Source organism: Panthera tigris, chromosome D4 (genome assembly GCF_018350195.1).
Source record: "Panthera tigris isolate Pti1 chromosome D4, P.tigris_Pti1_mat1.1, whole genome shotgun sequence".
In the NCBI taxonomy this organism is placed as follows: domain Eukaryota; kingdom Metazoa; phylum Chordata; class Mammalia; order Carnivora; family Felidae; genus Panthera; species Panthera tigris.
The window spans coordinates 57,136,889-57,163,450 of record NC_056672.1 but is presented as its reverse complement, the minus strand read 5'-3'; the positions used below and the strand labels follow the sequence as shown (position 1 = coordinate 57,163,450).

Sequence of the window (26,562 nt, the reverse complement as noted above, 5' to 3'; positions counted from 1 at the left end):
GCTTCCCCCTCCAACTCAGTGTGTGATGATGCTGGGCAAGCCCTTCTCTCTCTGGACCTCAGTCTCCCCATATGTAAAAAGGGGTTGGTCTACGTGAGCTGTGAGACTCTTCCAGTTCTGCCAGGCTGTCCTCCAGATTAGGAACAGCTCATGTTTGTCACCCAGCTGCTCACTCCCAATTTGTCTTAGTTCCATGAAGTCACATCAAGACAGGAAGAAGTTGATGGCTTCAACTTGGCCTTCAGAACCTGGGGGAGGAGATGCCACCCCTGTGGGCTGGCAGGGTAGGCAACAAGTGGGAAGTGAGTGAGAGAGGTAAGTGCCACCTTGAAAATGCCAGCAGGGCTGTGCACAAAGGAGAGAGGGCTCAAGGTGGCCTGGGAGAAACAAAGGAAGGCTCCCTGGTGGGGGTAGCATCTGAACTGGTTTTTAGGTAGCAGATGGCCAGGAGTAAGGCAGAGGCAGAAAGGACACTGTAGGCTCTGCAGATAAAGCTTCCTAGCCCTGCTTTGAGAACCAGAGTTCCATAGCATCCATACACATCCCTTCTTGGCCCCTCTTCCCAGAGGCCCTCATCCCCCAGCTAAAGGGGAGACAAAAGAGCAGGGAGAGACAGCAACTCAGCACACAGGCTGGAAAGCAGACAAGACATTAGAGCTGGTTTGGTGACCATGTCCCTGCTCTGATGTTTCTCTGTCTTCCTGGTTCAGTCCAGACAAAGTTTGCTCCCTACCCCAAGGGCTGTTCCTTCTCTACTGACACGTCCAGGGTCCCAGCTTGGTCTCCATTCATCCTAGTAGTCCTGCTTGGTCCTCTGAAGCCCTGGCCACAAGTCCAAGGATCCATACTATCAGGTGTGTGTGTGTGTGTGTGTGTGTGTGTGTGTAAGAGAGAGAGAGAGACAGAGAGCCCATGAGAGAGTGCCTGCTACACATATGCATACACTCACGTGGATGACCATACAGGCACATACATGAGCCCATGTGTGGCATATACACGCACAGGCATGTATGTGCATACAGGGGGGGTCAAACAGTTGTTTGTACCCACACATGGAGTTGGGGGCATATATGGGGACATTACGTGGGTGTATATATATTGTGATAGAGAGCCAACAGCTGCTTATGTTTGTTAGTGACTTTAGGGGATAGATTATAGTATGTGGAACCGTGCAAAGGAAGCTATGGCATGGCCCGACTACTGGGGCTTCAGGAAAACACAGTGCCCCCTCTATGCTGCCCACAGCCCTGGCACAGCGCCTGCTGCTATTGGCACTCTGTTAAATAGAGGTGCCCCTCCATGAGCCCTGTCTCAGGTTTTTCCGGCCGAATCTTGGAGGGAGCTTGTGGATCACACTCCTCTACCCCACAATGTGTCTAGACACAGTCAAGAAAAGGCAAGACCTTCTATTTGAGGTCCCAAGACTAGGGCAGAGCTCTCCCTGCTGCAAAAGAGGCCCTTCGTTCCTGCAGTAGGACCCAGAGCCCTGGATCCTGTGTTTATTCTGTGTGAGAGTAAAGTGTCCACAGGGGCCACTCGCCTTGAACTTTGCTGGGTGGTGCAGGCCCAGTAACACCCAGAGACTCCATACTGTGAAGGATTTTTGTGACCCTTAGCATGGCTTAACAGAAAGAGAGAAAAAAAAAAAAAGGAAGAAGTATGTCCATGGGAGAAGTAGGCTTCCTGTCACTGGAGGGCCGCAAACAGAAGCAGGATGAAGCTAGGCATGGAAATTGGAAATGATTTCTGCATAGAAATGGTTTGAATTTAGTGGCCCGGGAGCATATTTGTTCCCCTAATGCCTAGCATGATGCCTGTAATAGGAGATCAATCTCTCCTTCATTCTGGAACGGATAAACACAGGAGGAGTAAAAGAAGGAAACTCTCATGCAAGTGAGGCACGGACAGGAACTGGTGCTCACTCTAGATCTGGGCTTGGGCAGTGTGTCCCATGGGTTTATTGACATCTTGCAAGTGTCTGAAACACTAAGTATGTCCATGGGACATGTTGACTCATGCTCATTACCTGGTAAGAAGACTGAGGGGAGAATGTGGGAGAAAGATGTTCATCCATTGTGATAAAAGAACAACCAACATTTGGTGCTTGACAGAAGCAAATCTCTGCCGTGAGCATGATGTCAGTGCCATGCGTTTGGGAGGACTAGATTCTAGGCCCACCTTGCCAGAGGCTTACGATGTGACCTCAGCTTCCTACCTGTGCAATGAGATCCAATGGATTCACCTCTCAGGAAGTTATCCATGCAGATGCCTTAGGAATTCATGAAGTCAAAGCAGCTCTAGCTCAGGCCCAGAGAAAATAGGAGGTTTGGGGCCAGGCCAACTAGTCCTTCAAATTTCAGCTCAAAAGCCTGTGATGAAGGCAGATTCTGAAGGTCAATCCACACACAGTAGCTGACAAACAGGCCCTGTGGAAGGACAGGTTGGATGAGCCAACTGATAAGCTCAGAGATCAGCAGCCCCTCCAATGTGAGGCACAATGTATGCTTCATGCATGGAGACCAGAGTTAACCTGAAGACACAAATCAGATTTCTGCAGGCTGAGAAATAAGGGAAAAGGGCATTCCCAACAGTGGGAACAGTATAAAGCAGCTCAGAGGTTCCTTAAAGCCAAGAGGAACCTCAGGAACCATCTAGCCCAGGGATTCTCAAGTGTGGCACTGTGGCCAACAGAAGTAGCATCACCCAGACAAACTGAGTGAGAAACTCTGCGGATGGAACTCCACAATCTGTATTTTAACAAACTTTCCAGGTGATTCTAGTACACATTAATTTGAAGACCTCTGATCCAGTATAATTTTTTCCCCAAACTATGTTAATAGAATACTTATGTGCTGTAGATTAATGTAAAAAGAATGATACCCATGGTCAAATAATAGTTCCATGGGAACTACATGCCCTGTACCACTTTTGAAAAGTTACAAATCACATTGGCATATAAGGCTCTGAGAAGTCCTGCAGTAAAGAACTTGATTTACTTTCACTTAATCTAGTGGGATCTCAAATTAATTTTTCAGATTGCCTACTAACATTTCCATTAACACTCTCTTAGGGAAATGCTGATCCAGATCAATGCTCACTTTTCACGTGGATGAATTGCGGCCTAGAGGTGTGCAAATTGTCCAAACTCGAGGACAGACTGTGCATAAAAGCTGGAAAAGGCCCAAGCAATATACTTCAACCCAAAAGATGTTTTTTTTTTTTAATGTTTATTTTTGAGAGAGAGAGAGCACGAGCAGGGGAAGGGCAGAGAGAGAGAGGGAGACAGAGGATCTAAAGCAGGTTCTGCAATGAGAGCACAGAGCCCAACACAGGGCTTGAACTCATGGACTGTAAAGTCCTGACCTGAGCCAAAGTCGGATGCTCGACTGACTGAACCACCCAGGCACCCCAACCCAAAAGAGGTTCTGTGGGCTCTCCACCACCGTACACCCTCTTTCCCTCCATCCCAGCTGTGTGCCCCCCTGAGCACCGCAGTATGGAGCTGGTCAATAGGACAGAGATCTCTGAGTTCTTTCTGAAAGGGTTTTCTGGCTACCCGGCCCTGGAGCACCTGCTCTTCCCTCTGTGCTCAGCCATGTACCTGGTGACCCTGGTGGGAAACACTGCCATCGTGGCAGTGAGCATCTTAGATGTCCGCCTGCACACACCCATGTACTTCTTCCTGGGCAACCTCTCCATCCTGGACATCTGCTACACATCCACCTTTGTGCCTCTGATGCTGGTCCACCTCCTGTCAGCTCAGAAGACCATCTCCTTTATTGGCTGTGCAGTCCAGATGTGTCTCAGCCTGTCCGCAGGCTCCACAGAGTGTCTACTGCTCGCTATCATGGCCTATGATCGCTACCTGGCCATTTGCCGGCCACTCAGGTACCCCGTGCTCATGAGCCACCGGCTCTGCTTATTCCTGGCGGGAACCGCCTGGGTCCTCTGCCTCTCCAAGTCGGTGACTGAGACGGTCATTGCCATGAGGTTGCCCTTCTGTGGCCACCAAGTGGTTAGTCACTTCACCTGTGAGATCCTGGCAGTGCTGAAGCTGGCATGCGGCGACACGTCAGTCAGTGAAGTCTTCCTGCTGGTGGGCGCCATTCTGCTGCTGCCTGTACCCCTGGCATTCATCTGCCTGTCCTACATACTTATTCTGGCCACCATCCTGAGGGTGCCTTCAGCCGCTGGGCGCCGCAAAGCCTTCTCCACCTGCTCGGCACACCTGGCTGTGGTGATGCTTTTCTATGGCGTCGTAATATTCATGTACATGAAACCCAAGAGCAAGGAGGCACGCGTCTCTGACGAGGTCTTCACGGTCCTCTATGCCGTGGTCACACCCATGCTGAACCCTGTCATCTACAGCTTGAGGAACACGGAAGTGAAGGAGGCTGCCAGGAAAGTGTGGGGTAGAAGTTGGACCTCCAAGTGAGGGACACCTGGGCTCTTTAGGGTAGTGGGTAGAGGGAGGACAGGTGTGGTGCAGGGCTGTGTGGCTGGAATCTTCACCCCAGAAAGCAGCATCGAGTCCCACTGGGGCCGCCACAGTGCTCACAAAGTGCTCACAGTGCTCACAAAGCACCGCTTGGTTCCTCCCCTGGCATGGCATGGCCTGGCCACCTCTCGGCACCACCGCCTGCACCTCTACAGTGGCTCCTGGCTGGCCTCAAGACTTCACTCTCAGTCTCCTTCCATTCTATCCTCCCTGGGGGATAGATAGAGGGGCCTCTAGATACAGGGGCCTTTTTGAAAAGCACATGTGATCACACCCTCTCCTGACTGAAACCCAGTGGCTGCCCACTGCCCTCAGGACAAAGCATAAGCTTCTCAGTGGGGCATTCAGGGCCCTCACAAGCCGGCCCTGCTAGTCCTGACTAACCCCTGGGCTCCTGCCCCACATCCCCCCTCCTGACAGCCACACGTGCCAGCCAGGTGTGAGCCCCGGGATTGGCCAGCACTGCCCAGCTCTGTGCTCTTTTGGCTCTTCCCACGAGGCAGCACAACTCCACATGTAAAAGGATGGCCTGTCAAGGGCCAGCTCGAATGCCACGTCCCCCACAAAGCTTTGCCCCTCCCTGAGCTCCTCGTGCTTTATTTTCAGCGTTACTATAAGAGCAGAGAGGGTAAGAAGCCACTCTGGCCCACAGCCCAGCCCTGCCCAACCCTAGGCCTCCCATAGGTTTCTTAAATACATTCACGAACACATCAGTGTAGGGGTGATAGTGGCAGAGCCTGGGGTCCTTCCTGAATCTGAGCGGAGCTAAGTTCAGAGATGACAGGCATGGTACCCAGGGAGGTGACAGTAGAGGAAGTGATGAGGCCCAGAATCCATGATTTCCAGACCCGTCTGGCCACCAGGGCACCCATCACCCTGAACAGCCCAGGGCCTGTGTTCCCGATGTCTCTCTTGAGCACGAAAAGCAGCCTCTTCCATGCCTCCCAGCCCAGCATCCAGGCCTCACCTGGCTTTGGGGAGACTTGCTCTATCCTTCCTTACCTCATTGCAGGGATCCTGCCAGAGCTGCCCCTTCCTGGTGCTCAGCCTCTTCTCAGCTTTCCTTTCTGAGAACTCAGTGAGCACACAGCAGAAATGGATGCAGATTCACAGGGCATCTCCCTTCCCTGCCCCCCTCTGGCCTCAGTGGTACTGTCTGCGTGATGGGGAAGCTAGCCTTGGCCTCCAGGAAGCAGTCCAGCTCTCCTGCCTGCCCCCCGCTGCAGGAAAGCAGAATCCTTGCTTGAGCCCTCTGTTCCCCTCCAGTCCCTCTTTCTGCTTCCCATGTCGGTCAGAACAGAGGCACGGAGGAAAGAAGCACAGCCTGCTCGCTGAAGCTCAGCCCTTTCTGACCAGGCCAGAGTGAAGGCTGCCCACAAAGATGCCCAGCTTTGATGCCAGGACAAGAATCTGGATGTTATCAGGTGGGGATTGAGGGTGTTAAGATCACATTTATTTTTAGATTAGTGATTAGATATCATTTTCACCGATGAAATTGGTGAAGAACTTTTTTACTGTCCGTTGGTAATGAAGGTGCAGTGAAGAAGTAATGTCATCCACTGCTGGTGAGGGTGGGAATAAGTTAATATAAATTCCTGGCAAAATCAGCCAGAAGTATGGGGGCGCCTGGGTGGCTCAGTCGGTTGAGCGTCCAACTTTGGCTCAGATCATGATCTCATGGTTTGTGAGTTCGAGCCCCGCGTCGGGCTCTGTGCTGACAGCTGGCAGCCTGGAACCTGCTTCAGATTCTGTGTCTCCCTCTCTCTCTACCCCTCCCCTGCTCGCGCTGTCTCTGTCTCTCAAAAATAAATAAATGTAAAAAAAAAATCAGTCAGAAGTATGAATCAAAAGACTTAAAAATTGCTGGACTCTGTGACCTAACACGTCTACTTATAGGAATTAGTCTAATATGATCATTAGAGGTGCAAAGATCTATGAATAAGGATATATATATATATATATATATATATATATGGACATTAATCACAGCATTATTTATAGTAACAGAAAGTTGTAAGAATCTTAACATCTAATCATAGAAGAATGTCCAAATAAATCTTGGTGGTGTCCAATAATAGAATATGATGCAGCCTTCAAAAAATTCTTATTTTCTGAAGAATATTTGATAATGGAAAATGCTCCCAATGTAGTTAAATAGAAAAAAGCAGAATTCACAACTTTGTATTCACTGTGATCCCAATATTATTTGTTTAAGTATTTTTGTTATGGATTTATGAATAAGTATATATGCAAAAAATTCTGGGAAACTATGACAAAATATTAAGAGTTTCCACTGGGTGGTGGGGTTAGATAGGATTGATAGGTTAGATAAGGATTGTTTCTTTATTTAACTAATTCCAATATTTCCAATATTTATAACATGAACGTGACTTAGAACTTAAAAATAAGGTGATTCATTTTTAAGAAATGGATGATCTCCTGGCTCCAGAGTAGAGCACAGATGAGAAGGCCTCCAGCCTGAGGGGCATGCAGTGAGGAAGCTGTTGCCATAATCCATAAGCCAGGCTCTCATGAGGCCTGACCAGGCGGGCAACCAAGCGGAGAGAGGGCAGCTGGGAAATATTTGGGATCTACAGATGACTACAGAGGTGGACGAGAGAGAGAATGGCTTTGTGGGTTGAAGCTTGGGTTTCAGGCTTATTTGGGTGGGTAGCGCTGCTGCCCCTTGAGACAGAGATGGTGAAAATGAGAGCAGTGAGGGGATGGTGTTGGGTTCCAGGTGTCCATGGGCAGCAAGAGGGCACTGGTCCATGACCATGTAGAAAACAAATAGTACCAATCTTCGAATGTTTTACTTTGACCTGTGATCTTGATAAAAATTCCAAAAGACAAGACATAGTATCACGGGAAAATCTGTAGCTGCCACTGTTTTAGTGAAGGCTGTGTTGTAGTTCCTAAACTGCGTCAAGTTGTTATTCTTTATTATGAAGGAAAGGGAGGGGCACCTGGGTGGCTCAGTCGGTTAAGAGTCCAATTCTTGGTTTTGTCTCAGATCATGATCTCACAGTTCGAGTTCGAGCCCCACATCGGGCTCTATGCTGACAGTGCAGAGCCTGCTTGGGATTCTCTTTCCCCTCTCTCTCTGCCCCTCCTCTGCATGCTCTCTCTCTTTCTCTCTTTCTCAAAAGAAATACACTTAAAAAATTTTAAGTGAAGGAAATGGAAAGGAAAGGAAACATAAGGAGATAGGAAGGGAAGAGAAGGGAAAGGAAACCTATAGAGACCCGTGATTAAATCCCTGACTTAATCTCCCTCACAAGTGCTCAGGGCCTCATACTCTAGACAGCGATTCACTTTGCTAAACTTTCACGAGTCCCCATCCTCACAACATTCCTGAATGAAGATGCCCCTTTTCACAGACCAAGACACGCAGGCCTGCGGCAGGGGGCCACAAACTCCAGTCCTCAGATCCGAGGGGCAGGACAGCAATGAGACTCAGTCAGAATCTGTCCCGTGTGTCTCCTGTGCCCACCTCACTGCAACCAGGCCCTCCTGGGAAAGCACAAGAATCCTGGGGTGTCCAAGCCCCACAGCTCCCAAACCCTCAAACTTGTGTGGTTCCAGAGTTTGAACTTTAAATTGGGCAGGGACTGAGAGGTCCCCCGGGGCCCAGAGCAGGAGAGCTGTGTGGCAGGGGACCAAGAGCTGGTCCTGGAGGGCTTGGCCCTGGCCCATCCCAGAACAGTGTGTCTGCTTGTAACGAGCTCAGCACTTGCCGGCTCTGTCTCCCAAGCCTCGGGTCAGAACACCTGGCAGCCTGCTCCAGCTACCTGCAGGTGCTAATGTCACTGGGCAGTAGGTGTGAGGTAAGGACAATCGATCTAGCATGTGGGCTGTTCTCATGAAACCTTTTTTCAGTGTATGAAAACCGGAATATTTGCTTGTGAAAGAGGACGTAATGATACTAGTAATATTGGCTACCACTTACTGATTACTTATCATGCGCCAGGCTCTGTGCTAAGAGCTCTGAATGCCTTGTCTCGTGGATCCTCAAAACTACCCCACAAGGGAACACTATTCTTATCTCCACTTTACAGGTGAGGAAGGTGAGGCTCGGGAAACTGTGAGCAAGTGGCAGGTCTGGGACTTGGGCCCTGGTTGGTCTGACTCCAAAGCCCACACTCACCTGCTCTGCCATCCAGCGAGGAAGTAGTGAAGCAGGAATCCTAGATCCAGTCATGTCAGGGAACTCGTAACGGAAGCTTTGGTCCTCTTATTCCCATCACCTTTCTTTTAAAATAATTTGTGAAGCCTAAAATAAAATATCAAATGGTTCAAACTAGTCGCCAGTCAATGAAATTGATACAATTTTTACCTTGCAAAGTAACCCTGGGTCTGTCAGACCTCAGGGTAGGAAGTTGCTAGACAGAGTGAGGAAATGTTTCAGGGGTTGCAGAGTACTAGAAGTCACCTAATTGAGTGCTTCCATTCACAGAAGGAGAAATTTGACCAAGGTCATACAGCAGAATCAGAACAAAGGCAACAATCACTCCTGTCCCAGGGCTCCCAGTCCTAGCTTATGGCATCACCTTGACTCTCAGGAGGTCTAAATCTAGGGAATGGAATTAGACAATTATTCTCAGACACTCGGTTTGCTATCTCTGTGTGAACCTGATTTTCCAGAACATGACAGAGCGTGAGACATTGGCAGATAGATGTCAGAGTGGTTTTCTGAGTGTACTGTGAGATAATATCGTACCCAAATACTCAGCAATATTTCAGGTTCTCCTCCTCCCAGCATGTGGTAGGATTACACAGGGCCAGTGAAGTGTGGGCAGATGTGACACATGTCACTTCTGGGGCGGAGCATGTAACTGCTGGTGTGAATGCCCTAGTGTGTCCTTCCCCAGCCATCACAACCGGTGATGTCCAGATGGTGGAGCCTCCATCAGCCAGGATCTCTGAGGAAGACAACATGGAACAGAACCCCCTAAAGACCTACAAAGGACATGTAGCAGGAGAAAGAAGTAAACCTTTGTCATGGTAAGCCACTAAGATTATGTGTTACTGCAGCAAAACCTAGCTCATCTTAACTGATGCACCCGGGGAACAGCAGCCGCTCTCTGGTGTCCCATCTTGTGGCCATGGAGCAGAGTCAAGCTGTCGGTTACCTGGACACATGGCATTTTCTAGATACAGACCTATTTCTTTGGGGCCATAAGTCTGTCACCCCATGAGCTGGTTCTAATTTCCATGAATGTATGATGATCAGACTCCTAAATTGTGAGGAAACCCACTACTCTCTGACTTAGCTCTCCAGAAAGAGCAGGTGCCGTGACAGGGAGAAGACTGGCACCCCCAAAGTTCTTCTCCCAGCAATCACAACGGTCGCATCCTCTGTTGCTGTGTGTGTGTTGGTGGGGGAGGTGATCTCAAAGTGAGACATCTGGGACGAGGGTTTGGAGCAGCGGAATAGCACCAGATCTCAAATGGCAATCATCGACACTGCCTGGGTGCAGGCACTGAGGGTAACAATGATGAATCGGACATGACCCTTTGATTAAAATAGCTCACAGTCCCTTGAGAGAGGGACAACACACTACAATGCAGGGCAGAACGCAATTAACCTGTGCTTATAGCGGTAAGCATCATGTTGTTGGGATGGTCAGTTCTAGGAAGGCATCAGAGCGGGCTGTGCAGAGGAGGGGTGTGAGAGCAGAGCCTTGAAGGATGAGTGGAAGAGAAAGGCCTCTCCAGGCTGAAGAAAGAGTATGAAGAGGGATGAGATAGGAGTGTGTGGGGTTTGTCCATTAATGGGGAGTGGTCTGGTGAGGCTGGAGCAGGTGTGTGTGTAGGGGAGATGGGGCAAGCGGGCAGGCCACAGCCTGTTTTCAAAAGCCCTCAAATGCCTCTGCCATTCCCACTTGGTCTTTTCATTAGAGAGGAGGGTGAGGAAGAGAAATGTGGGGACAGGTGGTTTCCCACCTTTCACCTACTTGGGAACCCCCCCCCCCACCATGCGTCCACACACACACACACACCCGTGTCAGGTATCAGAATTTGAGGTTAACATAGCTCAATTTGTAAAAACACACCGAGTACAGACCAAGCCCTTATTCTTGCATCTGAAATGTTGTGGGTATAATCCATGAAGTGATAACCTAGGAAAGGTGCTTCCTTTTAACTTCTTTACAGATTTCAAGTTTTACTTTGTCTTTACATCCTAGACTCAAAGAGAATCTCAGAGGTTTCTAAAGCCCAGAGAGAGGAAGGGACATGCCCAAGGTCACCTAGCATGAGGGAATGAGTGTAAAGTATTAGGACGGAAGCCACACCAGCCTCTGCTGTATTCTCAGCTCCTAGCACAGGGCCTGGCATGTAGTAACTGCTCCACAGTTATCTGTTAAATGAGTGAATGAATGAGCCACCATCATACTCAGGCAATTCTTTATCTTTTTGCCAAACCTCAGCAAGAGAAACCCTGCCCTTAATTGTTCATGTGGATAAGATGTAAGGTCCAGCGCTGACCCAGATTAATCAGCTGCCTCTGTATCTCCAGAAACACCCTTAACAGTCACCCTAATTCAGGCCAGAGAAGGGAACAGTGGCACCGGCTCTGGGGATGCCGGGGGTCATGACAGACGCTGGAACCCTTGTCAGGAGGTGGCGAGCACAGATCCAGCAGGTGCTCTGTGACTGAAGATGCAGCCTTTGATCTGGATCCTCATACAACATGTAGCACTAGGCAGCACACTAGCACCTTTGCGGGTCTGCTTCATCTGAGCTACACAGCACCTCCATTTTTCAGAGGGACTCTGAGTCTCAGATAAGCCATGTGACTTGGTCAATCTCACGCAGCTAATTAGTGCTGAGTGACGCTGGGGTGCAAAGCTAGGTTTTTTGAATCATGCATTGAATATCTGTTGAGTGACTGCTCTTGGCATCACTCACTGTAGGAGGTGTGTGAAGGAAGGAAATGGGGTCCTGCTCTCTAGTAGAGGGGACGGGTGCACAGCACACTGTAGAACAGAGGGACAACCAAAGGTGGAGGGACCACAAGAAGGGAGCATGTAACCCCTCATGGAGCAGGGAGAAGAGAGACAGAGAGAACGAACAGGGCTCTGAAGGATGAGCAGGAAGCCCCCACTGGGGAAGGGAGGGAGGACCTGCCTCTAAAAGGGAATGCCTGGATGGCTGTCAATTAAGCATCTGATTCTTGATCTCAGCTCAGGTCTTGATCTCAGGGTTGTGAGTTCATGCCCCGTGTTGGGCCCCACAATGGGTATGAAGCCTACTTAAAAATAAATAAATATAAAAAAATAAAATAAAAGGAAACTTCTTGGGCAAGATGTAGCACTGGGAAAAGACAAGATTCATTCAGCAGAGGATGACCCGTCAGCTCCTACAAATGCTAGATGCAATGAGGAAGAGGAATGAGGGGAAAAAATCCAGCCCTGACAGACAAACAGAACTCCAGTGCTGTCACAGGACAATGGCCTCACAGTCAATCCAGGAGTGAGGTGACTATATCTTCTGTATGTTAAATGTCACACTCAGCTCCTGTTTCTGCTTTAAACAAGGGGTTACCTGGGCCATAAGACAGCCTTCCTGCCTAACAAGACTGCTGTACCTTAGGGACATTAGGGCTCCCTCCTGACACTGGCATTTCCCAAGGAGGCAATGAGACCAGCTCAGAAGAGCAACGAAAGCCACCTGAGAGAGAACTGCCACCTCTGCCTACCCCTCCCTTTTAAAACTAGTCACTGAAAGACAACGCCCCTGACAGATTAGAGCTTGGTGTTCCCTCCTCCTGAGACATCATTGTCAATATAATTTATTCTATAAGGCAACATGGAGGCCAAGAAGTGAGTCACTTGGCTTGCATGACCAGGGTTAGATCCTGTGACCAGTGGCTCTACTGGAATTTTATGTTCTTATATGATCTTCTAAAAATCAATGGATGAGGGAAGGAAAAAAAAATTGATGGATGGCCTATCATTCCTTAAAGACAGATGACCACACATCAGGCTTACACATCTTGTGGAGTGGAAATGTTTGACCCTTAATGCCCAAAGGAACACTAGATGAGCCCATCACCCATCACCCACAGGCCTTCCAAAGTTCATCTCACCTAATTCAGGGAAGAAAGGGGGCAACCTTATGATAGGTGTGGTATGTTTCTGTCCATTTATTTTTCTTACTGATGTACCCACAGCACCTAAACAAGACCTAGCACAGAATAAGTATTCAAAACCCATGCAGCAAATGAATGAATCTGAAATACCATGAGCAAAATTCAACCATATGGAGTCATAACCTAAAAAAGATGCTTCCCTTAACAGCCAAGGACTCTTTATATTACAATGGAGTGTGCCAAACATGAATCCTACCCTTGTCTCCCCTGCACCCACCCTGGGGAGAACAACAAAGAGTCTAGGGGTCTAGAATGTGCCTCATCTCCCTAAGTTACATCACAACTTGAGGCAGAGCTGAGGGCCAGCTTACAGGCCTTTAGTCCAATCCTCTCATCAGATGATGAAACTAAATTGCAGCGGCAGGGCTGACCTGCCCCCAGGGCACACATCCAGGCTGCTTGGCTCCCAGGTCAGCAAGAGATTTTTCTGAGAGCTCTGTGGTCCAGACAGGGAAGGAGGGAGAATGAGATGGCAAACCAGACGGCTGTGACAGAATACATCTTGCTGGGGCTACACGAGCACCCTAACCTAGAGATGGTCCTGTTTGTGCTCTGCCTGGGCATCTACTCCATGAATATGCTGGGGAACTCCCTCCTCATCGGGCTGAACATGCTGGACCCCCGCCTGCACAGCCCCATGTACTTCTTTCTCAGCAACCTCTCCCTCATGGACATCTGTGGCACATCCTCCTTTGTGCCTCTCATGCTGACCAACTTCCTGGGAGCCCAAAGGACCATCTCCTTCCTTGGTTGTGCCCTGCAGATGTACCTGACCCTGGCGCTGGGCTCCACGGAGTGCCTGCTCCTGGCTGTGATGGCATATGACCGTTATGTGGCTATCTGCCAGCCGCTTAGGTACCCAGAGATCATGAGTAGGTGGACGTGCTTGTGGATGGCAGTGCTGAGCTGGGGGACAGGTTTTGCCATTTCACTGCTGCAGTCCCTTCTCACCTGGAGCCTCCCCTTCTGTGGCCACAATATCATCAATCACTTCTTCTGTGAGATCTTGGCAGTGCTGAAACTGTCCTGTGGGGACATCTCTCTCAATGCACTGCTATTAATCATGGCCACGGCTGTCCTGACGCTGGCCCCACTCCTCCTCATCTGCCTGTCCTACATTCTCATCCTTGCTGCCATCCTTAGGGTGCCCTCTGCCGCAGGCCGGTGCAAAGCCTTCTCCACCTGCTCTGCCCACCTCACAGTTGTGGTGGTTTTCTACGGGACCATCTCCTTCATGTACTTCAAGCCCAAGGCCGAGGACCCCAACCTGGATAAGATTATTGCATTGTTCTATGGGGTCGTGACGCCCTCACTAAACCCCATCATCTACAGCCTGAGGAATGCAGAGGTGAAATCTGCTGTCCTAGCCCTGCTCTGGGGAGACCTGCTCTCCAGGAAATTGTCCCACCTTCCCTGTTGCTCTTCAACTGTGTCACGCAAGACAGCTAGGTCCGTCATGGTAATGACTTCAAATCGAAGTGGCTGAAACCCACAGGGTTTGTTTCTCACTCTTGTGGCAGGTCATCAGCAGTAGACTGGGCGGGCGGGTCTGCTCTGAACCATTGTTTTCATCCCTCGGGGTGTCAGGATGATAACACAGCTACCACCTGGAACATTGCTAGTCACCATGACAAAGCCTGGCTGGCTCTTCAAGCTTCACTTCCACTTTATCCACCAACACAAGCACATGCCATGGCTAACACCAAGGGGGAGGCAAAACACACTCGCCATGTGTCTGGAAGGAGCGGGAAGACTGAGAAATCTGTGAATAGCCTAACGGTTGCCACGCCATCCTACAGTCAACCCAAGAGCCACTAGAGACGTGCCTTCCTTTTCTCTGACCATCACAACCCCACACATCGAATTAGTCACTAAGTTGAGAAAATCCACCTCCTAAGAGCTCCTAAATGGGTCCCTTCCTTTCAATGACATTGCCTCAAAAAACCTTCACTATCTCTCTCTCAAGTATCACAACAGCTGTGTCACCATATTTTTGTCCTCCAAACTCTCTTCAAAATCCTTCCTCTGCACTAGCTAATGCCCACTCAAAAAAACCCAAACAAAAACACCAAACTGATCATGCTACTCTCCTGCTTAAATCCCCCCAGTGGCTCATTTCCCATGGGATAAAAACCAGACCCCACCTCTCCATCCAACCTCATACTGGCTGCTTGCCTCAGCCCCACTCCGCCCACACACACTCTCTGGGCCCAGGCCCAGCCAAACTATTCCCAGTTCCCCAACAACTATCAGTCTGCCCTGCCTCTGTGTCTCCCCCTTGCTCTTCCTTCCTGTGTCCAGACACTTCTTGACCTTTAGCTAACATCTACTGGCCACTCATCACAGACCAAGCGAGGCACAATACTGTGTCCTAAGTGCTTTACTCACTGGGGACCATTTGGAATGACAGAAATCTCAGTGGAGTAATGCAATATGGACACTGGTGACCAGAGAGAACCCTCTCCCAACACCTCGGCATTACGGAATCATTCAGCCCTCACTCAAATCTTCCCCCCTCTTCCTGAAAACCCCTCTGACTCCTCCTAGCTGGGTGGGGTCTGTCCCAGCTCTGTGTCCCTCTTCAGTGCCTTCTGTACTCTGCAGACTCTGTTCTGAATCCCAGCTATTTGGGTTCATGCAACCTAATGACCTGAGTCTGTACAACCTAATATGAAGAAAATGTATTTCTGATATGGCAACAGACACCTAGCCCACATCTCTTGGCTCACCATTCAGTCAGCCACATCACTCTGCTCAGCGCCCCAAGGAAAAGAGAATGCAGAAAGCAGAGAACAAAGGGACTTTTCCTGGCTTTTGAGCTTCCCAGGCTCTAAAGTCTTAACAGAAGAGTCTTAAGGCATAGACAAAAGATTAGGGAGAAAAACTGAAAAGGGAGACTTCTCCACCTCCAGATTATTAAAAGATTCCCTAAGCTAGGGAGAAGGAAGAGAGAGGAGAGGATGCAGCAAGGGCACTGGCACAGAAGGGTCCAAAAGGAAGAGGCCCTGGGCCCCAGTCCCGAGGACAAACCCCTGGACAGGGTTCCAGGATCTGAAGGATGGAGCAACTCATGCCTTGCTGGTCAAGTAAAACTCCAAGTAGTCCCCCAGAGGAGAAATGGCTTCGAGGGCAGCCGAGACCTCACAGGTCTTTGCATGTGGCACAGAAGTCAGGAGAGCCTCAGCACTGAAAAGGGTTATGCAGATGGCACAGGAAAGCGCTCGGGGATGGCCTGCCTGCACTGCTGCCTGGGGACCAGGTGGAATGTGGGAACGCTCAGGGGATGGGTGCAGTGTGGACCCCGGTGACCAGAAAACTCTCTCCCAACATCTCTGCATTATATAAGACCCTTAAGACTCAGCTGTGACCCTTGTGGAAAGAGAAGAAATCCCAAACTGACGAAGGATGTTTCTCAGGCAAAATGGGGACTCAAAATAGAAGTTATGTACCGTGATATTTCTTGCACGTTTGTGACTTGTACCTGCTAATCCAATTTCCTGAGACCTCAGCTTCCTTTCCTGTTGGGTGTGGGCACCACAAGGGAGGTCTGTCTCGCTAATTTAAATCATGTCAGCACATACATACATACACACACACACACACACACACACACACACACACACACACTCACTCACTCACAACTCCCTACTCCCAGTGAATGCAGCCAGCCATGAGAGGGCAAAAGCCTCAGGCAAAAGCTCCAGCAGCTCATTCTGGCTGGGTTCCCGCCACCCCTGCTGATTGCCTCAGACCCTCTCTTACCCTCTCCTCCCCACACCCTTGGCCCCAGGAAAGAAGGCAGCACAGAACCAGCAAATACTTCATTGGAGACACACCAGACTCCACCTGCATCAACTCAGAATACCAGCCGCCCCAGCCCCAGCCCCATCTGTCCTGCAATGCCCCTCCCAGCACAAGACAGCATGGCACAGCCCAGATGCTGCCTTGGGAAGGAAGCCTGAGGCCAGAGTTGCTGAGCTGCTGGGAAGATCTGGAGACTCAGTTTCCCCAAGATGGACTCCATTTCCTCGGGAATGATGCCATGTTCTGAGAGGGCTTTGTCTCCCGGGGAAGGAATCCATGTCCTTAGGAGGGCTCCATTCCCTGGGAAGGACTCCACACCCCTAGGAGTGACTCCTTGGTCCTGAGGGGCTCTGTGGCCCTGCACAGGCTCCAGTCCTTAAGAAGGACTCCATGGATGCAGGAAGACTCCAAGCCTTCAGGAAGTGCGCCAGGCCCCTAGAAGAGCTCCATGTCCTCAAGAAAGACTCCGTGGCCTCTAGAAACACAACCTGTCTCTTATCCCTGGGACGGCTCCACATTCCCAGGAAGGGCTCTCTGCCCCTAGGAAGGGTTCATATTCCCCAAGGGCAGGCCCAAAGACCCCCCCTCAGCTGGCACAGATGCTGCTGACAGTGGCCCCTCCTGGGCCCACAAGGCCCAGCTCCTCCTGCTCATTGATGCACAGCTGGTAACCGCAGCCCCGGGCCCGGGCTCCAGATGGGACCCGGTGGTCAGTCTTGGCACGTGGGGGCAGCAAGAAGCCCACACTGCCAGCGATGAGCATATGCCAAATGCTGTGAATGTAGAAGTAGTTGTCTCGGGTCTCCACAAAAGCATAGAGTAGGACAGCACTGCCTGCAATAAGGCTGCCCGGGCACAGGTAGAAAAGCCAGCGGCGCCACGTGGGTGGGTAGCAATGCCGGCGGCGGACGCTGCGTACTGTCTGGGGGAAGCAGAGAAGTGGGACTCAGGAATACGAGGCCTTGGAACCCGAGCCAGAACTGGTCATTCTCAGGCTTCCCTGGAGCCCTGGTCGCGACCTGAAGGCACCTGCCAAGACTGGAGTGGGCACCACGAGCAGCGCCATGATGATGACCGGGTCCAAGCCCATCTTACATTGAGGACCAGACACTCAGGGCCCTGCACCCAGGTCCTTCTGGGACTCCCCCCTCCCCTAGCCCTCCCAACCTTACCCAGGCTGTGGCCAAGATCCCCAGGGCGAAGAGACTGGGTCCGAGCAGGTTCCAGAGTCCATGCCGATCAAGCTGTAGAGCCATAGACAGCAGCATAGCCCCCAGCAAATACAGCACCTGGAGAAAGAGGACTCCGGGGGCTGGGCCGGGTGGGAGAGGGGCACTTGGCAATGCCCCCAGGGAGAGGTTGGGAGTGCATTTCAAGTAGACTTTGCCTACGGTTGTCCCCCAGGGCCCACTCTGGACTGACCTGCTTGACCACAGGCTGTAAACGAGCCATGGCAATGACAGTGACCCACACCGACATTAAGGAGCCCAGGAAATCACAGAACTGCAGCACATCGTAGTCCATGATGCAGAAAACCACAATGCCTGGCTGGTCACAGGCATGGTAAAACTGGAGGAAGAAATGACAGGCATTGAGAGAACCTGGGGCAGTAGTCCAGGTCCGTGAAACTGGAGAAAGAGACCATGAGGGTAGTATACTGCTGTCAGAAAAGCAGGGGTCAGAGATCACAGACTGAGCAGAACTGGGAAATGCCTGACTGACTCCCTGCTTCTGAGAAGAATGTGGTAGGGAGGCCTGGTCTGCTTCACAAGCTGTATGTATCTGGCAGCCTCACCCTCCTAATCTTTCTGCTTCCGGAATGTACTGTGGTGAGCACCAGGCAGGCAGGGGATCCAGGTCTGTCAAACTGAGGCCAATCCTTCCCTACTTCTCATGCTCGCCATGGGTCCCACCTATAATCCCCACCCCTGGCCCAAGCTGTGGGGCTGGACTCTGATCTTGTGGCCAACCCAGACCCTAAGCCACCCCTGCATATCCCAGTCTCCCCTGATAGCTCAGCCTCATCTTCAGATGCATTCATCTTCAGGCTTACATTACCTGGCCCTCTTCATCCCCTCCCACCCGATGTCATGGGCAGAGAGATGAAACAGTAAGGAAAAAGGCAGTCCCTAGGCCATGGATAAGAGCATGTCACTTTACACCACGGAAAAGAATGTAGGGAAGGGACAGTGTCCACCTATCCTCCACCGTGGGAAAGATGGTAAAGAGGAGAGTATTCAGGAGCTTCAAAGGGGGTGCAGAGGACACAGGTGGAACTGGATCAGACTATACTGGGCACCCCCATTAAGGAACCAAGGTCTGCAGTCAGCCGTCCTTGGTCTGTGGTCCCAACTCCTCTGCCTCTCTGGACAATGCCTCTGGCATCCTGTGTTCCCTTATTTGTAAAAAGGGCTACCCAGGAATAACCTGAGTTCTCTTTGCCTTAGAACATTTACTGTCACCTCTCTCTGAACTTCCATGTAGAATTTATGTGATTTATTTATTGGTATCAAACACTAATCACATGTATGGTTTTAGGACTATCTTTGGTGCAAAAATGACGGGAACATATATCCCTCTGTGTCATGTGCTATGAGCCCACCCAAAGACAAAACAGGACCTATGAGGACAAACAGCTCCAGACTGAAAACGAACATCATGGTGGCATGCTCACTCCCCCATCACCTGATACTGTCCCTGCTCTGGGTCAGGAAGACTAGATCCTTATGGTGATGAAAGAAGAAAATTTAAATGCTATAATGGGAGAAAAAAGGTTTTTGACCTATATAAACGATGAAAATCTACTCATTGGAGCTGACCTTGAGACATACTAGCAGATTTTAGGGGATCAAAAAAATTTCTTAAGATTCTGTGAAACAGTATGCTTGATCTCTGTCCCCTGCATGTCACCCCAGGTCCTCAGGGAGCCATGGCTACCAAGGGCATCTCTTGATCAGAGAAACAAGCTGGTGTCATTGCCAGGGTTGGAATGAAATACATCAGGCTGAACTGAAGCTGGGGCAGGAAAGCTGTGTTGTACCACCCAAAGGTGGCCTTTGAAGCAGCTTCATCACTGACTGAAGGGACCCTTTAGGTACAACTTGCAGCCCAGATCAACTTCTTCATCATTCTATTGAAAGGCAACCCTACATCACAAGGACTCTCTGAGTCCCAAGAGAGGTGGCCTTACAGACCTCAGTGAGAGAGGTAGCCCAGCCTTCCACAGGCATAACCTTGGCTGTGGGTGGAGGGCAGGGATATCCAGTCCACAGGTGAGATAAGAGGTAGCTGAGTAATATCACAAGTCATTCCGTTCTGGCAGCAATGGGTCTCTGTCGCTTCTGGGAAGAATGGAAGTGGGAGAACCTGGTCTCCTGCTTGACTGCATTAGAGTTGAGAATGAGAAGGTGGAAGTGAGGTCAGGAAGAAGAGTTCAGGAAAAAACATTCTATCCTGACCTCAAATGACAAACCATGACACCCCAGCCTTAATCAAACAGTATCCCCTGTAGAAAAAAGCAGATGGAAAACAGAAGCAGGTCTGTTGTGAAAACTAGAAGAATCCCATCCAGGTGCAGAGCTGCCGACAATAGAGCGGGAAAACAGACTCGAAAGTTCAGTCTCTAGAAACAAAGGATGAGAAAGAAATTGCTAAGTTTCTTTTTAGCTTGTTGAAGATTTCATCCAGTTATTCAAATTGTAAAATTTGCACCTGTGACAAAGGAAGAAATGTGAATAATGTAAGCATAGGGAGGAGCTAGGAGTTTAGAAAAAGAAAAAAAAAATGAAAAAGAAAACTTAGGTGTATTAATTGGCATTGGGAAACCTTGGGTTTGATTCCTCCAAATTTTAAAGTCCTAAGCTTATGTATCTGTCTTCTGTCTTTCCCTTCACTTTGGAGGTAAAAATGCTGTCCCTTCAGAAAGAGATTGCTTTGGAATGATCACGTTTTGAGTATCCCAGGCTTTTAAGTTTGGGAACATGGCTCCCTCTTACATATTATTAAACTGAGAAAGTGAGTTCTTACTGGGAAACTCTGAGAGACTTTTCATGGGAGTCCGCATCTGCATTAATATTAGTGTTTGAACACACCTAAAAGATTTATTTTATCAATTTTTTCTTTCTCTTGTATGTCCTAATTAATTGAGAGTTAATTCTGGTTCCTAATCAAATCAATATTTTGGTCTTTTGCTATTTTAGCTATTGGATATTGATTATTCTCTACCTCTAAGACCAGATATAAGTTCTACAACTACTAAATTACCCAATACTGTTTTCTGATTTGGATTTCATTTTAAAACATTAATTCTACATTTCAGCCCTCACCGAGCACTTGCTCCTATCTGCCTGACTTTCAAGTATTTAGGAGGAAATGCCCAAACTGGGCATTTCTGGAATGCCCTTTCTGGAATAGGGACTTGTAATAAATCCTTCAATCTGAGATAAGAGAAGATACACATCAGCAGAAGAAAAGTAAAGCCGAATCACCTAATAGTGAAGACACATCTAAAGGAATAATTAATTGAAGGCTGAGTTTCTCCTAGGAATTTCTCTGCACTGAAAAAAAAGAGTAGGGGATAATGGAGGGCTTGTCTCTGGAGTAGAGAGGTTTGGAGAGCAATCATTTCACTAGTATTCTATGGCTGATGATTCTCCAAGCATACTAAAAGGTCAGAGAGATTGTTTAAGGTTGTAGGAAACCCATGGGGGTAGAGTTAAATTAAAATTGCAGCGTGAGGAGAACACCAATCCTGATCTGGCTACAGTTACTGCTGAATGTCTAAAAACACCATCAGTAAAGCCCATCACTGACTCCTTCATGGGGCACAATTTGCTAGGGAAACCAGCCAACAACCTGTGTCAGCTTACTTCATTGAAACTCCTCAACCTGGAGAAGACAGCATCTTGTCATTATATATTCTGGGATATACATATTTGCTTCCACCTGCTCTATTATTCGTGTAACAGAATCCATTATCCCTTGCCGTGGTACCCCATTTATTACCATCTTTAACCAGGAGACACAATTTGTAGTCAACAAAGGAAAGCAAATCACTCACCACCACAGACTTCACTGGTGTAAACATATTGCCCATCTCCTGGAAGCAACCGGCTGAACAAAACACCAGAATGGCCTCCTGAAGGCTTAGTTATGGTGTCACCTGGGAGACTCTACTCTAAAAGTCTGGAGTACTCTCATGTATGTTTGGTGCCCAGTATGTGCTCAGTAAGCTCTAGTCATCTTATACTTTATGCCATATATGTTCATGAAAGCACATCCCTACTGTAATAAACTTTCCTCCATGCAGAAATAAAGACACAAACAAACTTGTAATATCATTGATCTGCTGAAAATTATGGGCTATTTTTTACATTGGTATTCCTTATGTTAGCAGCAATAAAAAGAAGTGATAGAAATAACACAGGAAGATAAGGGAATATTTAAGAAAAAAAAATTTAGACTACAAATTGGCTTTTGTTAATATAATTCTAATTTAATTTGATACTTCCTCGGCTTTGGACAGTTCTTTACTTATGAGGTAATTTTTGAAAATTAATGTAAATTTTTTTTCTATGGAATTTTACATTTTTATAACCTAACTGTAGAGTTCATCTAACGCTTCAAAATGGAGTATCCAGGCACTACAGAATGTAAAACTGAAAATGCAGATATATTCAATCCGTGCAAAGATTGGAATATTTGCACTCAGGATATAATGGAAGTTACTGCTACTCTTTTATGTTCTGCTTCCATTTCCTCTTGGAAAAAATCATGGGATTTTGCCAAGGGCCACTAAGAATTACTTGTGAGGTATGAGGAACAGAAGAGATATGAGAAGGCAGGCTTGTAGCCAGGATGTCAGCAGTCAACAAGGAAAGCCCCAGACATCAGCTCTGTCTGGGTCTTTGGGGAGCGGATTGTAAGGATCCGACTAGCACTGTGAAGGGCTCACGGCTTTGGACAGCATGCGTTAGAGTTGCACAACTGCAATTATTGATAGATTTCCCTTGATGACTTCTTGTATTTGGTTATATTTTCTGACCTTTTCATTGGTTCCTACCTTTTAAGAATTTCAGAACTATTTTAATTTTTTTAATGTTTATTTATTTATTTTGAGAGAGAGAGAGAGAGAGAGAATGTGTGTTTGTGTGTATGTGTGTGAAATGGGAGAGGGGCAGAGAGAGAGGGAGAGAGAGAATCCCAAGCAGGCTCCATCAGTGTGGAGCCCAATGCAGAGCTCAATCTCATGACCATGAGATCATGTCTTGTGCCAAAATCAAGAGTCGGACACTTAACCAACTGAGCCACCCAGGTGCCCCTTGAGAAAAAAGAATTTGAGAACTATTAAACTGAGGTCATAAGGTTCTCTACATACTTCAGATTTCTGAAAAACTGAAGTCAGTTTAGAAATGTATCAATTGCCTCGCTGCCTTGGTACTTGGAGAACAATATAGCTTAGTGATTACATGTGAGGGATCTATGGTTCTACCACTCATGTTACACCTCAGACAAAGTAGGTAAACTGCCCTTATCTGCAAAAATGGATGATAAGGGCACCTACTTGGGTTCCTGGGTGGTTCAGTCAGTTAAGCATCAGACTCTTGATTTCAGCTCAGGTCATCATTTCACAGTTCGTGGGATTGAGCCTGAGTCAGGCTCTACACTGATAGCCTGAAGCCTGCTTGGGATTCTCTCTCCCCCTCTCTCTGTCTCTCCCCTGCTTGTGCACATGTGCACTCTCTCTCTCTCTCAAAATAAATAAACTTTTTTTAAAAAGTACTTATCTATTACTCTAGTGCTATTGTGAGAACTCGGTTAGCAGTGCCTGACACACTAAATGTTATTTTATTATTACCGTTATCTGAACTGGTCTTGCTACATACAAAATCAAGTGCTGGATTTGTGACCTGTTTTTCTTTTAATGTATTTTACATATTATGTAATGTATTTTGCATTTTAAATATTTTACATATTTACACTTTGAACTCCTAAAGAACAAACCTACTGTCTACTCCCATGCCCTGGATAGGACTCGATGCGCTACTCCCAGGTGTAGACTGTCCTCAATTTGAAGACAGGGAAGACTGTCATCTACTGCCCTGGGACTGTTACCTGCAATATGATCAATGGGTCCTTAAATGCAGACTGTGGAGGAACGAAGTAAGTCTAGACTAAGTAAAGAATGGGAAAGGAAGAGAGATGGGAACTTGCCCAGGAAAACTGGATGACTAGAAGCTCTACATGTTGGCCTGTGTGGTAAAAGAACAGGGGTTAGAGCAAGACTTCAGGCAACACCTCAGAGGCCAGGATCTTTTCCTTGATCTTTTGCTTATTATCCTGTGTGTTTCTCTTTTGTAAGTAGGCTCCACACCTGACATGGGGCTTGAACTCACAACCCTGAGATCAAGAGTCACCTGGTCTACTGACTGAGCCAGCCAGGCATTCTGCTTATTATCCCATTTAAGAAAGTGGAAACTCTGTATGTGACGTCAGTCACTGTAGGCTCCCCTGGTGTTCCAACTGGGGAAAAGGCCTTTTCTGTCAAGGACAATTTGCCACTGTATCCAGAATATGAGGAGTCATCTGGTATACTAAACATTCTAGAGCCAATGCCCAGATGTTCGTGCAAAGTGCAGAGAATGGACACAGTCTCCCCACATGCTCCAGGCTCCTAACACACTCAGGTACTCTTACTAACTGTGGATTCCATTAGATCTGCATGCATCCAGGAGTGGGCTGGTGGAACAGTTGTTGCTAGAGGATTCGGTAGCAACAGTATAAAGGGAATCTGGCAGTAAAGAGAAACACTCTCTACTATAAAAATAGAATGAGGCACTGTCAGAGCAGGTCTAAAAGGGGTGGGGGGCAGCCAAGCAAAATTGGAGTGTGCCCTTCTCACCCAGCTGAAGAGGCCAAGGTCTCTCTACAGGGCATGGTTATAGCCTCCTCTTCCTCATTTGTGCATGAACATCCTAGAGGACCCTACAGCATGCCCCTCAATTCACCCCCTACTTTCTCCTGAGTGATAAGTAGGACTTTTGTGATTTGGACATATGTGTGATCTATTAATGCTGAACAAAATGGAAACACATATTGATTTTTGTGATCCTTGTTGCCAAGACAAGAGGAAAGTCTGAATCTATCTAAGATTTCTGCAGTGCTCATAAGCAGGCACTATATGTCACCAGATGCCAAGAGTCCAGAGATGAGCTGAAAAGATCCCTAGATGAAGCATCTCAGGGGGAAAATCTACATGGGGGTTACATCACAGTTGCAGGCTCACTCCTCTACCTTTTCCTTTCACTGTGATGCTTGCTCTAATATGAACTTTTCTGTTTGTGGAGGAGTGGGAAGACACAGAGAGGGGATTGTGGACATTCTGTACTGGGAGGATAAGGATTTAAAACTATACTAATCTTCATCAAAATATGCTCCTTTGAGCTGGAATTTTATGTCACACCACCACTTCCCATGATGGCTCAGGACGTAGCTGAGTCCATAAGATTTCTTAGGATCCCAAGAGCCAGAATGCTCTATAAACCACCCAGGTAGAGACATCCTCTCTGTCTTCCAAAAGCTCTCATGAGAGATCAGGGAGGCCATGGTGACTAAATGGGGATACACCTTCTCATACCATAAGAACATGTTGAAGATGCAGAAGTCCCCAGGACAATGAGGAACATGAACACAGTGTAGCTAGCCCTCACATTATGAGAAGTGGAGACTCCGTACAGAGACATGGGAGAAAGTGCAAATCCCTTGCCACCGTTCAGAGTGGAAAGGTGAAGCTGTAGACACCGTTCCATACCATAAAACAGCCAGGGTGTTTAAGTAAAGGTCTCCTTGGCCCCTGGGGTGTGACACAGCTGGAGAACACACACTGTTTCTAGTGGCTGTTGCTTATCTTAAGTTACAAACGGCCTTGTTAATTTATCCCAATGTGCCTTACAAAAATCACTATAGTCTTCGCATGCCATGACACTGCTGTAGAAGACACCGTTGAAAAGGAGACATCCTCATATGATGAAGGTGTAGACATCCCCACATCCGTGGAAAACACGGTGGAAATGCAGACCCTCACCCATCACCATGAAATAAGGACTTGGTGAAGACACAGATGCACCGCATACCGTGGAGAAGAACATGGTGAAGGTGTAGACAGCAGCCTCCAGCACATATCGGCTCCGAATGGCCAGGACCACGGGTGGCAAAAACATGAGGTTGCTCAGGCAGAGCAGAAGTGTGGACAGCAGCTGGAATCCATAAGTGAGCGCATCTGCACTGTCAGTGCAGCCCCAGCCCCTCCACCCTGCGAGGGGGGAGAGCACAAGATGGAAGGTGGAAGAGGGCCCAAGGCAGCCACGGTTGGGTTCGGGTTGGGCAGACACTTCTGCTGGCGGCCTCTTGCCAGGCGCAACGTCACAGCCAGTAGTGGGTGGTCTCACCCTAGCTCAGCCCTCCAGTTCTCTCCAAACCCATTCTCAGTTCCAGCTGCCGCCCCGCAGTCCAGACCATCCCCCCACACCCCCCACCCAGGAGCCCACCGGCGCGGCTCCCTCGCCAGCCCAGCCCGCTCACCGGCCTTGCACTCGCAGGCCGCGTACAGGTAGTTGTGCGTGCGCAGCAGCTTGCACTGGCCATAGGGCCCGCAGTCGTCCACGCAAGGGGACAGGAAAGTGCGCAGCCGCACCTCAGCCGTAGCGTTCCGGCACCGCACGTACCTGCGCACATGAGGGCCGTGGTCACCTGCGGCCCCGGCCACTACTTCCCTGTCCCAACCCCGCCCTGCGCCGCCCCGCCCCGCTCCGCTCACCGAGGCCCCACGCCGCACAGAGAGCGGAGGGTCAGGAACCAGGTCCCGGTCTGTGGGAAGGGGATTCGCAGCCTGGCCACTCTGGAAGTGGCACTGACGGAGAGGAGGAAGCCAGCCAGGGACTCTTAGAGAAGGGAGAAGAGGGCATATATCAGTGAGAGGGAGGAGGAGTCAGTATGGGGTCAAGACCTAAAGAACCTTCACCCACCTGACCCTACTTCCCTAGCCCATCCTTTCTCCATACCATCCCCTACTGCCCCAGCCCCAGACTTAAAGCCTCCTCTGCTTCTC

At 48.8% G+C, this 26,562-nt stretch overlaps 3 protein-coding genes across 13 annotated transcripts in view; 2 read left to right on the top strand and 1 right to left on the bottom strand.

Moving 5' to 3' along the window:
• TMEM8B (transmembrane protein 8B) overlaps positions 1-26,562 on the bottom strand; it is a 69,058-nt gene that overhangs the window by 25,324 nt on the left and 17,172 nt on the right. For 5 of the 11 annotated variants that reach the window (XM_042963946.1, XM_042963943.1, XM_042963948.1 and 2 more), the window contains 6 exons: positions 26,272-26,395; positions 26,037-26,179; positions 25,589-25,767; positions 17,880-18,026; positions 17,630-17,746; positions 16,469-17,375 (listed from right to left, as the gene is read on the bottom strand). In XM_042963946.1, the coding sequence (XP_042819880.1) occupies positions 16,998-17,375; positions 17,630-17,746; positions 17,880-18,026; positions 25,589-25,767; positions 26,037-26,179; positions 26,272-26,395 (1,088 nt within the window). In that variant the 3' untranslated portion in view covers positions 16,469-16,997. Of the gene's footprint in view, positions 1-2,215; positions 2,427-8,645; positions 8,772-16,468; positions 17,380-17,629; positions 17,747-17,879; positions 18,027-25,588; positions 25,768-26,036; positions 26,180-26,271; positions 26,396-26,562 lie in introns of those variants that run through there. The other 6 variants (XR_006210440.1, XR_006210441.1, XR_006210439.1 and 3 more) reach the window with 5 other exon arrangements.
• LOC102957271 (olfactory receptor 13J1) lies at positions 3,488-4,435 on the top strand. Its single transcript, XM_007076603.2, has one exon. The coding sequence runs from the start codon at positions 3,497-3,499 to the stop codon at positions 4,433-4,435; it is 939 nt and encodes a 312-aa protein (XP_007076665.1). The 5' UTR covers positions 3,488-3,496.
• On the top strand, positions 13,043-14,139 carry LOC102957553 (olfactory receptor 13C7-like). The gene has a single exon (XM_007076604.2). It carries the CDS (start codon positions 13,123-13,125, stop codon positions 14,137-14,139), a length of 1,017 nt encoding a protein of 338 aa, XP_007076666.1. The 5' UTR covers positions 13,043-13,122.